The sequence below is a fragment of the Aptenodytes patagonicus genome, chromosome 12, assembly GCF_965638725.1.
Source record: "Aptenodytes patagonicus chromosome 12, bAptPat1.pri.cur, whole genome shotgun sequence".
Classification (NCBI taxonomy): domain Eukaryota; kingdom Metazoa; phylum Chordata; class Aves; order Sphenisciformes; family Spheniscidae; genus Aptenodytes; species Aptenodytes patagonicus.
Window position 1 is genome coordinate 4,685,866 of NC_134960.1, and position 17,559 is coordinate 4,703,424.

Consider the following 17,559-nt stretch of genomic DNA (forward strand, 5'->3'; position numbering starts at 1 on the left):
TTCTATTCACTGCATACGGACCCAAAGTGGACCATTCTGCACGGTTCTCCCTCTCCTGTAAACAGTAAGAGGCCTAGTTGGTATTTTGCTACTTTAAATGCTTTATCTCAGATTACCTTTCAAAAGATGACAGCTCATTCTTTGCTGATCGGACAAAAAGACAAATGTAAAAGGAGAAGGAAAAGCTGTGCTGCTCTGGTACAGAAAGTACGTGTTTTGTATCCTGTAACTGAGACTCTTCTTCAGTTTATTGTTCAGGGGAAAAAGAAAAGGCGAGCAGCAGACAACCGAAAAGGGCAATTTCTTAATGATAAAATTACAATATCACGGGATCCCACGGAAGAGTTTTATAATAAAAGATTAAACTTCTTTATTTCATATTGTCCTTCAGGATGATTGAATTTAGAATGTGACTATCTTTAATCACAAAGAAGATAATTAAAAGACAAAATAACTGAAAGAAAAGATGAAAAATAAATATGTTGCTAATGGAGTTGATTGCATTAGCAGAACTGAGTGTTGCATTTATGAGTTTTGTGGGTGAATAAATGTTCTTAGGAGGGAAATGTAAAACCTTCCACTATTTCAAAAAGCAGAACTTTCTGGAGGTGAGGGGGAGGACGAAGGGGGTAGAGAGAGAAAGAGAGGAGGAAAGCAGAGGCTACTAGGGGGCCTCGTGGCCGCTGTTGCCCCTGCCTGGCAGGGTGGACATGGACCATGTCTGGCAGCTGCCCCGTTGCCCTGCTTCAGCCCTTTCAGCCGCAGCCAGCTGGGGGGATTTCAGGTGTAGTCTGTAGTTTCATTGGGATGGAAAAGTAGAGAAAATTCTAACCGTGCTTTCATCTTCACTATCTATGAAATGATGATCAAATCAGGGATTTAATGGACTCTTTTCTAGATGTTTGCATAATAACAAAACCGTTACTGTGAGTTTAAATGATCGGTTTATTGCTAGTGCAGAATGAAATGCAGTTGCACAGTAATTAGGATTGCTGTAGAATAGTGCATTTCTTTCTTTAACAGCACATTACCAGCTATTTAAAATGTGCTTCCTCAGATGAATTAGTCTTTGGGGCCTGTATTTCTCAAAAAGAAAAAAGTAGAAAATAAGACTTTACCCCTTCCACTGAATAAATCAATCAGAGTGAAGAAATTTGATAGGTACTTTTAACCTCTTTGTCTTTAGAATTTTTTTCCTGGAAATATTAACATTTTAATACGCTTTCTTTTAAACTGCTTTCAAAAAAAGAAAGCTTTCAAAAACGATAATCTATAAATCATCAGTCCTAGTCATGCTGAGCATTTAAAGGTTAAGGTGATGACAGCAATATTGCAAGGAGGCATTTCCTAATGCTCAGTGTTTATGTTTGTGCTAATGCTGTTAGGGCTTTTTACCGTTCTGGCAAATGGACAGAAAGACGAAGTGGAAGGAAGCTAGACAGAGAATTGATTCCCTTTGTAAATTTTATTTTCAGATATGATGAATTCAATAGCAATTGTAGCAGCTCGTGGAAAGGAAAATTACACTGGTAGATGTGCAGACTTCTGAGATGAAGGGCCAAAGAAACAGCCAGGCTTCCTCCTGCTCTTGTAATTGTTCACCGCATTATGAGAATTGATTCAGACAAAGAAATTCAGTTGTCTTTGGCAATGAGACAGTCAAAGACTTTTGCTGGTTGGCATTTCAGAGAATTTGTCAGACATTTTAATCTGTTCATTGTTTCACTCTGTCTGGGAACAGCTACAATAAAAATACAAATATAGGAAAATTGAGAAGGAATTGAATAAAACCCAGTTCATTGGAACAATTTATTTTGTACAAGGCAATAAAGATTGGCAGCATGCCATAGAGCCTTGATGGTGTTCATCTTACTCTGATTATTACAAAAATGAGGGAAAAATAAGATCAGGATAAGAAAGATAAGAGCATGAACAAGTTTTGATCTGTTGTTTGCTTACAGCAAGCAGTACAGTTTTTCATTATGTTTGCTCCAGCAGGTATTAAAGAAATACCCAGTGACCCTTGGACAGTGCCAGTCCTCTCCCTATCAAAATTTCAGAAATTGATCTTAGATCTCATCAAAGACATTACAGAGGCATTTAACTTTCTCTCTTCTCTGGGAATGGGCACTGACACCAAGTTAAAGATTACAGTAATGCTTTGTTAGTGTCATAGACACAGAAAAGAACAGAGACAAAAGCTTCAAGGCAGAATGCTTCAAAGCGTAATGAAAAATGGTGATGCGGTATATTGAATTTCAGAGGCCTAAATGCTGCAATGCTTTTTCAAAGTTCCCATTAAATGCTATTTCCCTTTCTTCAGTACTGGAAAATGAGGCTAGGAGGCTTTTAGGGGCAAACTGTGGCTGCTCCTGTGCTGCATCCCAGAAGAAGAGAAAGGCAGAAAGCGTTGCAACAAGACCGGTGTGGCCGGGGCTGTAAGGAAGGGCAAGATATCGCTGATTGAAATGGAAGCACTGGCAGTGGAGGGGATTGCATGGGTCCAAAAAGAGCCATTTAAAAGCATTAAGTGCTTTATCTCATGGGCAGAGTGAGTCCCTTCCAAGCCAATAAAGGTAATGCATCAGGATCTGGGAGCTCAAGCAAAATGTTTTCCGATGCTTCTGCATTCAGAAACCGGCGTGGGAGCTTTTCTGGTCCCATGGCACAGGGACCCCAGTAGATGGCAGTGGTTTTTCCTTATACAGTGCATACCTCTCTGATTTTGGGAAGAAAACTGTACTTCCCTCCAGCCTATCAGTTACACATTTTTTTAAGTTAAAAAAAGGCTGGGGGGGGGGGGGGAAATCACACATCAATCTGAAGAACTAGCTCAAATAATGAAGCTGCCAGAGTGGCATTTTTGAGAGCCACTGGAAGACACAGGAAAGTATTCACACCTCCAAAAGCCACTGCTCTGTGCTACAGGGGATTAGATGAGTGAGATGAATATTTGTCTAGAATATGGAAAAAATCTCTCAAAGCCTTCAGTGGGAATTGAAAGGGCCCGAAGGAACTGTTTTACACATAGAAATAAAGAGAATGTTTTAGAGACCACTGTGGATACCACATTGAACGGTAACTTTTCCACATTGCTATCTAATTTGGTGTATGACGGCTCTTTCTCATAGCTTATCATGTATATGCATTGTGGAAAAGCACATGACAGCTCTCATGACAGAGTGGGATTTTTTTCCTCAGCATACTTGTTCAAAAATGCATGAGTTTCACTACACAGACAGTAAAGTACCTTTATATCTCTATAACTGTATAGGAAGTTACTTCTGACAGAAAACACTGTAATACAGAGACTTTCTTTTTTAAAATTTTCTATTATATTGGACAGAGAAAGAGTCTGTGATGAGGACCCCGGTCACTGCTGTTGTTCGGTATTAGCACTGCAGCTGCCTAAGCTGTCAGTGGTTAGGCACTGTTTAAACCCCCTATCCAAAACACCCCACAGTCCCTACCTGAAAGGCATCTCTCTCATCCTGTGGCACATAACAGATAAGATACAGCCAGGTGACAAAAACCCAGGAAATTCTTGAGAGTGTGAGACAATGCTCACACATCAAACGGGGGAAAAAAAAAAAAGATAAAGATACCTATCTTGGACAGAAAAATACTGTCAACAGAAATAAGGAAACATGGCAAGACAGGTAAAAGGCAGAGGTCAGCCTCAGATGATTGGAATTAATCATGCAGAAAAAAACCAGTATCCCTTTTATTACTGAAATAATTCTAATTCCCTTACGAGTGCAGAAATCCACCACTGAGGCAAAAGAATTAACCACTCAGACAGGATCATCTTGCTTTGCTAGTGCACCCTACACTAAATAGCCAGGGGCTGAGGTAGGAAAGAACAACTCACCAGTAAACCAGCGAAAACACTTTAAAAACCTGCACGTCAGAACTAACAACGCAAACTTGTGACTTTAACGTCCTGCTTTCACAGAGATACTCCTGTCGCGTCCTCTCCGGCTCGCCCCTTCACTGTCAGCCTTATAACAAACACTGGCAAACCTCAGCAAACAAAAGCTGCAATTCAGGTGGGCAGCGGTGTGTTTAATCAGTGAGCGAGAGCTAGAAAAGGAGCTGCACAGACAGGTCTTCAGGAGAACACTGGTAATATCAAGAGACACTGGCAGGGGCAGGTACAAGCCATTTTTCTTTCCATCATGTAGCTGCATTCATGTCCTTCGAACAACCTTTCTGGGTTCATTATTAAACATGTCTTTCGATGTAGGTCATCGCTTCTGCAAGCCTACATTGATTAACACGTTTTAGGCTGCAGCACCTGCTCACAGGAACCCCTGGTTGGGCGCGTAATGCTTCAAACGCCGGAGATCCTAGCCAAAATGCCGAAACCGTTTTGATGACTCATTTGAGTCAATCGTCACCCTGTGCCTCTGAATTACAAGGGAAAACGAGGGGAGCATCAAGCGGATTGTATACATGGCTTTTCCCATTTTGCTGGGGATGTCACCAGGGAGCACAGGAGCAGCGCTCCTGCAGGGATCCACACGTTGGAGAAACGAGGTGGGATCTGAACCACACACATTGTGTGCTCGGAAAAGATGCAAGTGCGCAAGTGTTATTAAGACGACTTCATGACACACCTCACAGACAAACACAGCCTGAGCTGAGCTTGCCGCGCTGGTGTTCCCAGCAGGACCGAAGCCAGTCCTGGTCTGGAAGGTGAGTTGGCATTTGCTCGGCAGCGGTGCCGTGCCTGAGCAAAACCAGAGGCAGGGAGGGATGGAAAGCTGGGCTTGCCCATCTCCGCTTCTGTGTAGGCGATGTCGTGTTTCTCCCAGAGAAACCTTCATCAAAGGAGATACGAGATCATCTTTTTTTTCAGTGGGTTGCTGAAGATGCTGTGGGAGTATCAGCAAACATCGGCAGGGGTGGAAGAAACTCAGGGAAAGGTCGAAGCAGGATATTACTGCTCATCCCCTGAAGGGTAAAAAATATACTGCCGTTTCAGCAAAGAGGATCAGATGAATTAAGGGGTAAACATATGCCCACATGCACGTGACAGAAAAAAAAGGCAAAGGAAATATTAAAACAAAACATAATTTCTTTGCTTTTAAACCACTTCTTACTTTTGAAGATTCATTTGATATTCTAAGCATTTTTAAGACTCGAAGCCTAAATAAAGAGCCTGGATTTATACTGAATGAAATACTTTTCTTGAACTGAAACACACTTTTTTTGAAAAAAAAAACAAACCTTGAAAAAAAAAGGAAAACATGTCAGAACAGTTTTTTGACCCGGTAAAAGACCCACCTACTTGCAGAGTCATTTCACCCGATGCAGAGCAGGAGACGACAGAGCTTAGTGGAAATTACTGAAGCTTGCTAGGAAATGCACAGTACAGGAAAAGGCCAACATATGCATATGCCTTTTCTTATCTTCACCTTGTACTCTGTTCTGTGAACCTCCAAGTGAACAAAGAGCCCTTTGTTTTGAAGAAACTGTTCTCGGACACCTTAACAGAAGCAGATGGGATATAATATATTTATTTCATGATCTGGAGTGCGGAAAAAAATCTGCCTTTAGCAAGTGCTTGTGCTATTAAACTATGACAAATGAGGTTGTCAGAGGGTAACTATGGCTGGAACTTGGCTCACTGTTTGCTCTTGTGCCTGATAAGAGGTGCAAGTAAAACTGTAGAAAGTTTAAGAAAGAAATAGAAAACTACTTGCCCTATTATTTATGAATTAAAAATAATAAGTACGGTTCCAATCCAAATACCCATGCTGTGAGACTGTGACCTTTTCACAAAAAAGACCTGCTGTAATTATAGTTAAATTCTATCCATGGCCACAGGCCCCTATTTTAAAGCGCTTTGCGCCAGAATAACCTTACAAGGGAGAGTAAATCAGCAGGTCCAAATTCCCTCATCCAGACGCAAAAAAGAATTTCATGGAACCCTGTTCAACTTGGGTGAAAGAACATTCAACTGATCAAGACTCATTTCAACGTGATCTGACCATTGCATAAAAATAAACACTACCTGAGAAAAGGTCCTCTGAGATGTTGCAGTTGCTGCAGACGCGCAGAGAACATGAAGCAAGGAAACGTCCCTGCCCTGAGGATTTCTGCAGCTTTCCCTCTGTCCCTGGGGTTCATTTGACTGTCTAATGGCATCACACAAATATTCATGAGGTTCTTGCTCATCCTGTAGATGAGCTTTATGACAGTCTTGGTGAATATTCAGACCTGGTATCTGGAGCCTAACATCAGCGTTTATAAACCTCGTAGCAAAGGGAAAAGGTTTATATTTGTAGGCAGAGCCCAGACGAGCTGGAATTATCAGGGGAAAAAAACCCAAAAAACAAACCCACAACAAATTGTGCAACCTCAGTCTCTGAGTTACTTTTAAGGCATAAACCCAGAAGTATTTATTATCATTTTACTAATAAATTACACCTTCCATAAAACCTTTCACATGCACCTTTCTGAACCAAAATAGCTTTCTTATTAGAGCCATTTGGCAGTGGGGAAAGACTTGCTTGCATCAAATCCAAAGACACTCACATATTCCCCAGTTTTATGGAAATCCAATATCAGGATCCACTTGTTGGTTGGCCTGAGTTATCTAATCCAAAATTCTGATTTTGAACACTTAAAACCTTAGCATAGCTACAGTTTACAACCACATCTCTTTCCTGTGACTCAGTCTGCTCTGTAAAAGCAAGCGTGTTGTTTTGGGTAGATCATCTGCTCTCTGCTAAATCAGGGAGTACGTTAACAGGATCAGGATCTCACTTTGCAAAGGTGACAAGAAGGCAGGACCAAGGCAGTGAAAGTCATCCCAACATCCCAGTGCTTGTGTAACTGCCCAAAACCACCCCTGTGGCGCAGCTCTGTAAAGGAGACAGCGTGGTCCCATTAGAATGAGCAACGTGGATGGAAACAGGATTTGACCAGGCACCAGAATGGTAAACAGGCACAAAATAAAACCCAATAAAAACAGATTAGTCTAATAGGAAACAAAAATAATGGGGTAAATAAAACTGCCAGGACCATTTCAATTGCGATTCACCCATTGACAGAAATGCTCTCCAGTGCTGAGTGAAAACACAAAATTAATAATCCTCTTAGTCGTGGAAGGAATGGAGGGGGATTTTTTTGTTGCTCTGTTACATTTTCAATTCATGGGATATAAAATTAAGCCTGATATATTTGAGGTGTATAACTAGAAAATGTAGAGTTTACACAAATTATTTAATTGTTTCAGTTTAAACCTTGTTCCACCTAAAGTTTCTTTATAATTTCACTTCCCTGAGACAAGGATAGAGGCTCTTTTTTGGGCTAAGCATTATTCTATAGGGTAGCGAATAAGGTGGTTGGCTCCTGAGAAAACTTCAGTTTCATATTCTAGTGGGCTGCATGTTTTCTGAAGAGATTTATTGCTAATGTCTGGTTTCTCCTCTTTTTATATGTATGAATAAATCTTATCACCGAATTATTTATCTGAAAACAAGCAAACGAATTGGAAGTCCCAGACTTTAATATTCCAGGGTTTTCATATCTGTGCAGAATCAAAACCACTTGGAAATCCTTATTATTTAATTATTCATCTGAAAACATGCCACAATAGAAAGCCACCAAACAACAAGCTCCCTTTGGTATCTAAAATACCAACCACAGTGGGCACAGAAGGAGAAATTTAAAATGCTATAGCCTCTTCCTCCCCGAGGAGAGTCAGTAAACTATTTTCCCTTGGCTACGTGGTGAGGAAAGGCTGGGCTGGTGCTCAAACTCAGATGCCTCCAGTGTGGATGGCTTCACTCCCAGCAGAGCTGACGGAGAGAAAGATTCACTTATAGGATGAGACCCCTCTCACCATGGGGTATAGAGTCGCAAAAACGTACTCAAATGTAGACATCTACAGGTGTGTGACAAGAGTCTCATGTAGGAGAGCCACACCCTGGGTCAGTACCCATGCAGACATCCGAATTTGAACACCTCTTGGGAAAATTCCCTCAGTAACTTAAAATACCGAATCTTACTATTTTTTTTGAGGGGTTGTACTTATCCCCATCTGACTTCCCATCCAAAATGCACATTAATAGGTCTACTGCCTATGGGGAGATAAATGAAGCCAAAATTAGGGGCAACTAAGGTCAGGTTTATAGCAGACCATATTAATTGCTTTTTTCTAAGAGAATTTTATTATTAATAAAGGTAATTTTAAGTCCTTTCATCTGTGATGGACATCCATGCAATGGGTTTGATGTGTTCCCGTGCTCTCTTGTCAATGTCTTGATGGACATCTAAGACCCCGTGGCACTTCACAAATGAAAATAATTAAGTCTGCATATTACAGTAAATTGGGAATATTGCAAACACCACTCAGGATGGAGAAATGATTCATTCAAGCCTTGAGAGGATGGATGTATGGGCAGGAAATAAGAAAATGAGATTCATCTTGGAAAAGAAAAGAAATTAAAACATCTGGGCAAAAGGAAATCATCAGAACCACAGATTTTAGTGGGAGGAAGGAACCTTGCTAATGAAATACTCAGAGACATAGAAACACTTTCTGTGAGGAAGGGAAGTAACTCCTTCCCTTTCCAATCTCTGACAAAATGTCTGTAATATGCAATTAAAAATGTAAAAAGAAAAATTACATGGATAAACTTAAGAGTCCAGAATGACCACAGTGTTTCTACCGTTCACATAGATATTAAATTATATTTGTACAGTATCAACTGGTTCTCCAGTGATGGAAACGAGACACTTTTCTTCCCACCACTACAGTCCAAGCCATCAATGACTCCACAAGACCTCAGTTAAATATTCCTGAAACTAAAGAGGGGAAAAAAATTAACCAGGGATTACTGAAACAAAAGCAAAAAGCCAACTTCCTGAAAGTCTTTTTTCTTGAGGAGTTCTCTTCCTTGAGGGTTCACATTTAGATGGTAAAACATAACCCTGTCCTGCTTCAAGCCGTATCTGTGCATGTTACAACCATTGGGGTACCGAAAGATCAATGTTTGTCCCATGGGAAATTCCTAAAATTAGTTTTGTTCCAAAGAAGGACAAACAGCTGCAAGAGAGATTTTCTGTGACCTCCACAGCTCTGAAAGCTGTGGAGCTGAAACATTTCATTTGGGTTACCGAAATGTAGCTTTCCATTTGTGTTAAGGCTAATGCACAGGCTGTGTGTGAGGCGGTGGGTGGCGTGCCCCGGTGTGTCCTCTCCGCCTTTTCCCTGCAGCGGTCCCTCCCCAGGCCATGGCATTGCAGGAATTTGCAGGATAACTGCAAATTGAGAGCATATGGAGCTCGCAGAGCCATAGCTACCCACCATGGCACGTGGCACAGATATACTTCTTGCTCTCCAAAGGGAGGAGTTTCAGAACTTCTTGTCATCCCTGGGCTTCTCCTGCCCTCTGCTCTCCAGCTTATTTTCTTGTGCTTTCCTTGCAAACACCAAGCTTTTCCAGTTAACCTTCCTAAGGATGTGCTAGCTGGGCTCTGCCCCAGCCTGTGTTTGGGGCAGTGTCTGTTACTGCACGTTTTGAGGGGCAGAGCTGTCTGCTCAGCAGGAGCAGGGATGGTTCTTTTGCCCATTCAGAGACCTTCTCTAGCTCCCGTGCGGGGTGGAAATGCTGCAGGTGGGGCCCCAGTCAATGGTGAGAAGGACCCTGGAAGGCATTTCGCGCACAAGATATTGTGCAGGGTAAAACCGCATCCTCTGAGCAAATGAATGGGGAGCACAGGTTGTTGCAGCAGTTGACGAGAGCTGGGACTTCTCATGCCCTTGAGTATCTGAGTCGCATGACCAATGCAGTGAAAAATTGTATCTAATGCAGCCATGAATATTCTGTTCGGAGCATCCTCCATATGTTAATTATTAATAATACAGTTATGAGAAAAGTTCCTGTTCCAGCTCTCTATTAAATAGGATTTACACAGCCATCTGGTGTTCTGTTTAATTCTTATTAATTTTATTTTTCAAACCCAATTTGTGTGTCTTGCTGTTAATTAAATTAAAACTCGTGAAAGAGAAAGGTGCTCTGGCTTTGTGATGGCTATGAACTGAGCTGCTGAGAAAACAGAGGTGAGCACTCAACATTTGCAATTAAAAGAATACAGCAACTGTAATTCTGACATTGGGAAAGAAGGAGAATGAATGTCACCTCCTACAGAGAAGCAACAGCTTTAGGTCTAAAGGTAAATGTCGACATATAAGCCCCCTGCCAACATTAAAGGATGACAGGAAAGGAGCATAGCAGTACAGACAAAAATGAGAACAGAAAATATGAAGTGCTCTGTGAAGCTGATACACACCAGTAAAATGGTTTTGTTGCGGTACATCAAAAACTGCATATTATCACTATTGGCTGTCCAAGAGAAGAGTCCAAAACAGAGTTGTCCGCGTCTCTGTACCTATGCCTCTCACAGGTAGAAATCACACCCTGGCTTAATTAGCAATGAGTTGACACACAGGGAAGACCTGTGCTACCCTTACATTTCAAGTATCTGATTGAAAATCAAATTGTTTAATTGTTTCAAGAAAAGAAAAAACATTATTCTGCAATTTTCAGTCAAGAACATGAAGTAAACTCTCACTTAGATGTTGTAAGCCTGCATGAAGAACAGCTGAGAGTATCCTTGGCTCAAGAAGCTCAATATCAGTCTTATTTTCTTTCCTTGGGACCAGAACTCCAATTTAGCAACTCAAGCCACTTTTGGTTATAATCCACCAGAAACACCCAACCTAAATAATTCCTGTTTCACCTTAATGCTGCTTCTAATTTTGCCGTTTCCATGAGTAGCTGCTGGACTCCGCCACAGTCTTTGCTCTCACGCTGCGACGGTTCCCCAGCCCTTTCCTACAATATCCAAAGAAACCACCTGAACAGCCTTGCTACAGCATCGGCAGGGTGCTCTACTGCTCCTCCTGCCCCCAACCTTTCTCCTCCCTTTGCCCGAGGCCCTGTACAGCTGGAGGAAGAAGAAATCAGTTCTTGACTGGAGTATGCAAGTGCGAAGCATAGCTAAATAATATCAGGAGAGACAATAGTAAATTTGCAACAATCCCATAACATGGGCTAAAAGTCCGTTTCTTGGAAAGAATCCAGGACTCAGTAAATGCTCAAATGTTTGCAAATTGTTTGTTTTGCTCTTGACAAACTGTTCCCATTGTAATAATTTTTTGAGCAATCATGAATCATTAAGACAGATAATTTGAAGGGAGAAATGACTGACAAAGTTGAACAGAGGACAACTGCATGCAGTTTTCCAAGAATCTTAGGGTACAGAGTGATTATTTAGTTCTTTCAGGAAGGGTAGAGAATTAGAGTAATGCAGCATTTTTAAAGGCCACTTTGTAAACTACTGTAATTTTAGCTTTCTCCTTGCTGCGAAATACGTAAAAGCAGAGTTTCTTAATTCTTCAATGACCTTCTATATAAAGTCCTTCAACTATATTAGAGGCTTAAACTTGCTTTCTTGCCTGCATCTCATATGTGCCAGTAGCATGCTTTGCAGAAAAAAAAAAAGAAAAAAAGAGAGAGAGAAGTGAAGCCTGGAACTTTTGATGCTTTCTTGAATGACTTTCCAAGATTCATCTCCAACTTTGTAAATTAAGAAAAAAAGATAATGATCAATAAAACTGTGTCCTTTCAGTTGAATGGAGAACTGCTTTTTTGGAGTAGCAAAGGGGCAAGGTAACAGGGAACTCTAATGGGAAGCACAAAGGAAAAAGTGCAGAGAAAGGCCATTTAGGGCATGGACAAAGACCTGTTGTAGGTACCAGTTGCAGTTTACTGAGTAGAGGAGGTAAGAAGGCTTCAGTCCCCTTTTTAGCCCTGATGTGCACACAGGTTTTCCTGCACTGACAGAATGTGATCAGTGAAGAAGTCTGTGAACATTCAGCTCAAGGGCAGGTTGCCCCCAGACTTGGGGATTTTCAAGCAGGGATTTGCCCTTCAAAACTAGAGGCACAAGAAGCACAGCGCTTTGGGCTAAAAGCTCCCACAAGGTTGATGGCTGAGCTCCCTGCTGCGCAGGCACGACGTGCACTGCACACGCAAGGGAGGTGCAGCCTCTACCTCCAACCAAGTGTGACTTATTGGGGAACACAATTGCCGAATTCAGGATCAAGAAGATACTGTGTAGGAACCAAAATTAGGAATTAAAATTTAAACTGTATATATAGCATCAATTCCATCCCTAAAATTTTCAGGTGGGCACATAGGAAGAAAAAGAGAAAAGGTGGCAGAGTCGATTTAAATCCATAAAATGCAACGTGATGGCTCTCAGTTTCAAAATTCTGCTCTCTGCCTCCTCCTGGCCTCCGTGGCCATTGGCCTTTGAGAGGGAGGACAACTCCATGAGGCCTGTGAGCTGGGCAGGGGGTGGGAGAAGCTGGTAGACCAGCTGCTACTATTAAAGAAAAATACCATTCTTAGACACTGTGTCTGTGGTGACTGCGCTGTATGAGGATGACGAAGTAACAGAGAAATTTAAAAGAACAAGGAAGATTTTAAAAGTTTGTGCAAAGGCCTGATGAATCTCTACAGATGCAATTGCTCTCCTTCCTGAGGATGGGAGCCCTTGACGTCTTTCCCAGACTCTGGAAATAAAAGTGTGATAAAATGCAAACTGCATCAGCAGCTGTAAAAGTAAAATCATGGATATTAAATAATAATTTTCAATATATATTGTTCTCTGCAAATTTTCGTCAAAGAAAGCCTACTGTAGGCACTTAGAGTACTAATATGGAAATGTGAATTAAGAAGCTAATGGTAGAAATAGTTTTTTTTAAACATCAAATATTTCTTAAAATTTCAGATGCGAATGCAAATATTTAGTCTGGGTACTAACTTAATGAAAAAAAAAACCATAACAGCTAACACCTCTTTTATTTTATTTTCTCAGATCATTCTGAAGTCCCTAAAGTCCTCTTGTCTAAGATTATTCTTGCTGTTCATGGGAAAGAATGAATATAAAATACTTCAGGGGCTCTATACTCATTTAAGTAAGAACATCTTCATTTCTCTGGCTCATCTAGAGCTTGTTGAGCTGGAGAATGTAAAACTGACCATCTGAATGTTGATGCTAATGGTAGAGGTGGGGAGCAGGGGTGGCAGGCACAGCTGTAGTCCTTTCATTAGTCCTACCCTGCCAACTAAACTTCCAGGACAAAAAAAATGGCAAACACACACAACTATTTCTGTATCATTCCAGTCCCAGTGTGCAGTTCAAAAACTGGAAAGGTCTCCACGTCCCTGGGACTGTTTCTGGGTGAGTTACATCCACCCACGTCTCAGCACCCGGACTTGGCCTGGGCAGGCAGCACTGTCAGACCAAGAGATGGGGCTTGGGGGTTTGGGCGCTGTGGGTGGGAAGTCACTTGGTGTGCCTGCCTCGCTCTGCCTTTCACACTTGGCAGGCCACATGCGATCTCGCTTACGCCTATGAGTGATTGCATTTAGCTTTGAAAAAGTGACTTGAAATTTACAGAATCTGTCCAAGAACTGATTTATTAAATATGTTTAATAATTCACCCTCCATCTCACCCCTCTCTATGATAGGATCTTCTTAAAATGAAAATAGATTTCAAAGCACAGGGTTGGTATACATAAGCCTAAATATCTCTCAACTGGGTAAAAAACTTGTACCTGAAATGTACTGCCTCTTAAGGAAACCATTACTGTGTTACCATAACACGATCTCTTTGTTCAGCAAGTGTGATAAATATTGGACTATTATCATAAGTCACTGCCAATAACCAAAGCCATTTATCTGAATGTGTCTCTGCCTCCCACAAATGGAACTATCTTACTTCCAAGTTAGCAGTTAAATGCTCATCTTACACGTAGGCCTATACTGCCTGCTGGAAAGAATATTCTGAAAAGTGCTAACCTGAGAGTCAACACGAGGTTGATGAATGCTCATGTTTATGTTCTGTAATTAGTTTAACAGTTATTACTGGTGAGCATCAAGTTGCTGTGATCCAGAAAGGATGCTCAGCTTTCCTGGGCATAGGAAGATATTTATACATAAAAAGATCAACTGTATATGACCTACCACGGATGCTTCAGGTCAGTGTTCATGCATTATGAAAAGGTGCACATACATACAATGTAAGAAAGGGGGGAAATGTTCCTCTGAAACCAAGCTAGGATGAGTGTGCTCAGAGCAACACAATAACCAACAGCAATTTAGCTCCGGCTAATGGTCTTGATATCTAAAGGATGACACAAATATTTAGAAGAATAAACAAGCAAAATAGTGCAGAAGACTTCACGCATTGAAAAGGCTTGAGGCTCTGACCAACTTCACGATAATTCTCAGACCATAGGTCACTGGGGACTGTTCCTTGATGAGGTGCTATCAGTGTCTTTTAGATGAGTTCATTTTCTGAAAGAGCACCAGGGCAAGTTTGGCCTCCTGTTACCAAAGCAACAGCTTCAATAACTAAACTTGACCCAGCTTGTTGAAAGTCATCTAACTAAGAGTGAACCGAGATGGTATGCTCAGTTTTGGTGATGGAACGATGCAGAGACACAACATCCTGGAGGAAATATTTGGCTCCGTAGCATGTGCTCCTGCATGAAAGCAATTCATTTCAAATAAGAGTTTTAAGATTCTCTTTAATTAATGGCTTTCATAACAGGAAAAGACCTTCTCTGGCCAGCACAGCAACACAGTCAAGAGGCAAACTGAAGCAGGTGGTGGGTTTGGGAGGGGAAAGAGAGACCAGATGTTAGCTTGAAAATTTGGAACGCTCTCCAAGTCCCGTAGCAGGAGCCCAGTTTCCATCAATGCATATTGTAGGAGCAATTAATTGGCACCACCCTGGCCTAGGATTTGCCAGAAACAAATTTTCCATTCACAGAACCTACTTCCGTAAAGCTGAATGTCTGTTTAAAATACTTCTAAGAGTCATTCAGCCTTTATGTTTTTCCTTCAAATATACATTTGCCTTCTGTTTTGTAGATTTGGTGGAAATCTGAACTCTTAGAATATGGATCTGGAGCTTTAGAAGGATGGAAGCTGGGAATCTATCACTTTTTATCAATGTTTATCTACTTTCACACGCTTTCAAAAAAAAAAAATTCTGAGTTAATTGGAAATTGATTTTTGAGGTTTTGATCTAATTCTGAATAAAAATTACTAAACTTCTTTTTTAAAAAATTAAATTCCACTTTCCATTGCACTGCAGTAAAGGGTCTTGACTATGACAAAATTGCTACTTCTTGTGTATGTTCTTTCTGCAACATTATAGAAAAGGTAAGAGTTTTGATGGTTACAAGTGGCTTTGGATACTAAAACGAGATGTGAATCAGAGCTGAGTGGTCAGGGAGCATTTGAGAGCAGGCAGGTGGGACTGGAGATTTGGTGTGCTGACTTCAATCAGGCTGCAGAGCCCAGCTATTTCCTCAGTCTAAGCAGAAGATCTAGTCTGACGGAAAGACAGATGGTCAGGGAATGGTGAGGAGCTGGATTAAATTCTCTGCTTTTATAATTTGTGGCCAAAGATGCCACAGCATCTGCTAGGTTTATCCCTTACCTTAATGCAAATCACAGTGAAGGAAGGAAAACCTTCAGTTTGGTATGGTAACAACTTTTGGTCCCTGCTGAAGTCTTCGCAGATTCATAGTCATGACCTGCATAAGAAGCACTGTGCGCTATGGGCAGACCCTTGTGCCATCTATACATTCCTGTCTATCACTTGCAAATAAATGCCATACCTGCTGTAATGCGTCCCTTGCAAATATCCTTATCCACACTAAAGTATGTGAGAAAATGCAAATCATGCCATAAAACGCTACGATTCCTGGTCCCACTGAAATCTATCTTCCGTTTATTATTTTCCAGGTGACATCAAGGAAACATAATTTAGATGTGAAGATGTATCCACCAGGGACCCAAAGAAACAACTTACCTTTTTGACCTCGTATTTAATAGCAAGTTTAATCCTGCTCAGACTTGGCCGGTGGTGCTCAGGGCACAGATGTATGTTCACATCTCCGTTGAGAATCGCCTCTACTTCTTCGGTGTCTCTGCACAGGTCCAGCACCCCCACGACAAAGTCCTTGCATTGCATAGATAGCTTCCTATAGTCGTTCTAAGGGAAAACAGAGAAACACGAGCTATTTAATTGTGCACTTGAAAGCACACCTCAAAAAAAACAAACAAAAAAAGCAAGAGAGAGCAATTGTGAGCAAGGTTACTTCTGTAAAACTGCTGGCTGGAGTAGTAAGAAAGCACCTGATTTCACCCAGGACGTAGCTAGCTTTTCACAAATATACATTAACTACTCTAGAATTAATTAGCAATGTTTAATCAGCAACATGGTTTACATTACAATAGAACATACTTTACAGAACAACAAGTAAATAATTTTTAGGGAAATTCTCATTTTAAGCAATCGCTTGGCCTCTCCTCTTGTGTGGCATATCTTCTAGGAACGTGAAAAGATGGCCAAACAAAGGTCCTGCTAACAGGCTAGAATTTACAGCAAATTTTACAATTTAGATTCTTCATTAGTAATTCTTTCTTTAGTAACTTTCAAGGAGTTTCAGTCTGGTATGACAAGCTGTAGCATCACACCCAGATGTGTTCAAATGAATTATATACTTTTAATACCAATTTCAGTTTCAAATTTATTACATAACAATTTGGTTAAACAGTCCCAAAAGAGCATCCAGAGGATAATTTTTCTCATAACACTTCTCCAGGAAATGGGACTTCAGAAACTCAACATGATTTCCTCTGAAATAATTTCACCTTGCAAACACAGATTACACTTACGGGAAAAGAGATAGTATGTAGCTGACTTTATGAGGGCAAAAAGAGCAATTTCACTGCCTTAAGTTAAATTGTGATTGATTTTCACATGCTGACACTTAAAAAATGAGGAAAATGCCACCATCCAAGCAAATGCAGTAAATTAGAACACAATTAAGGCTACCATTAATACCCTAACAAAATGGTGATATTAAAGACTCAATGCAACAAATAGAAATAATAAGCATAAGACAAGCTCTTACTGACTTGAGAGATCTTTTCAAATTAGGTTTGATGAGTTAATTAAATTCAGCAGCTTATCTAATTAAGCAAGCAGCCAAAAAAAGAAGATTGTTAAACCTGGCTTTGATGAAAAGGTAAGAGTAACCTGGCTTTGTACTCCTATATTTTCTGTTATTAATTCTAACATTTACACATAGCAACATATTAGCCTTCCTTGTTAGGCAAAGATCTCAAAGCACTGTGCAAACATTCATTCATTAGGTAGAACAGCACTGCCTAAAATACAGTGTTATTAGAGATGGCTAAATTTCTTTGGGCAGTTTTTCCCCTTCAGAACTGAGATGCTCTTGATAATGAATATTTTTAAAATAAATTGGTTTAATGACTTTGACATAGGTTTGAGGTTGCTTCTAATGTGTGTGTGTGTCTCAACTTTGCTTACCGTGGTGTCCTGCGTGCTGAGGGCTGTGAAGAGCTGTTTCACTCATCACAGGAAAATTCAATAGTCGCAGGGAACCAGAAAGCCCTTCAGGGCTGGGATTAGAGCATTCTCGC

At 40.8% G+C, this 17,559-nt stretch overlaps 1 protein-coding gene across 2 annotated transcripts in view; it reads right to left on the reverse strand.

Moving 5' to 3' along the window:
• Positions 1-17,559, reverse strand: part of TRPC7 (transient receptor potential cation channel subfamily C member 7) — a 72,240-nt gene that overhangs the window by 32,769 nt on the left and 21,912 nt on the right. For both annotated transcript variants that reach the window (XM_076349832.1, XM_076349831.1), the window contains exon 2: positions 15,917-16,099. In XM_076349832.1, the coding sequence (XP_076205947.1) occupies positions 15,917-16,099 (183 nt within the window). The remainder of the gene's footprint in view (positions 1-15,916; positions 16,100-17,559) is intronic.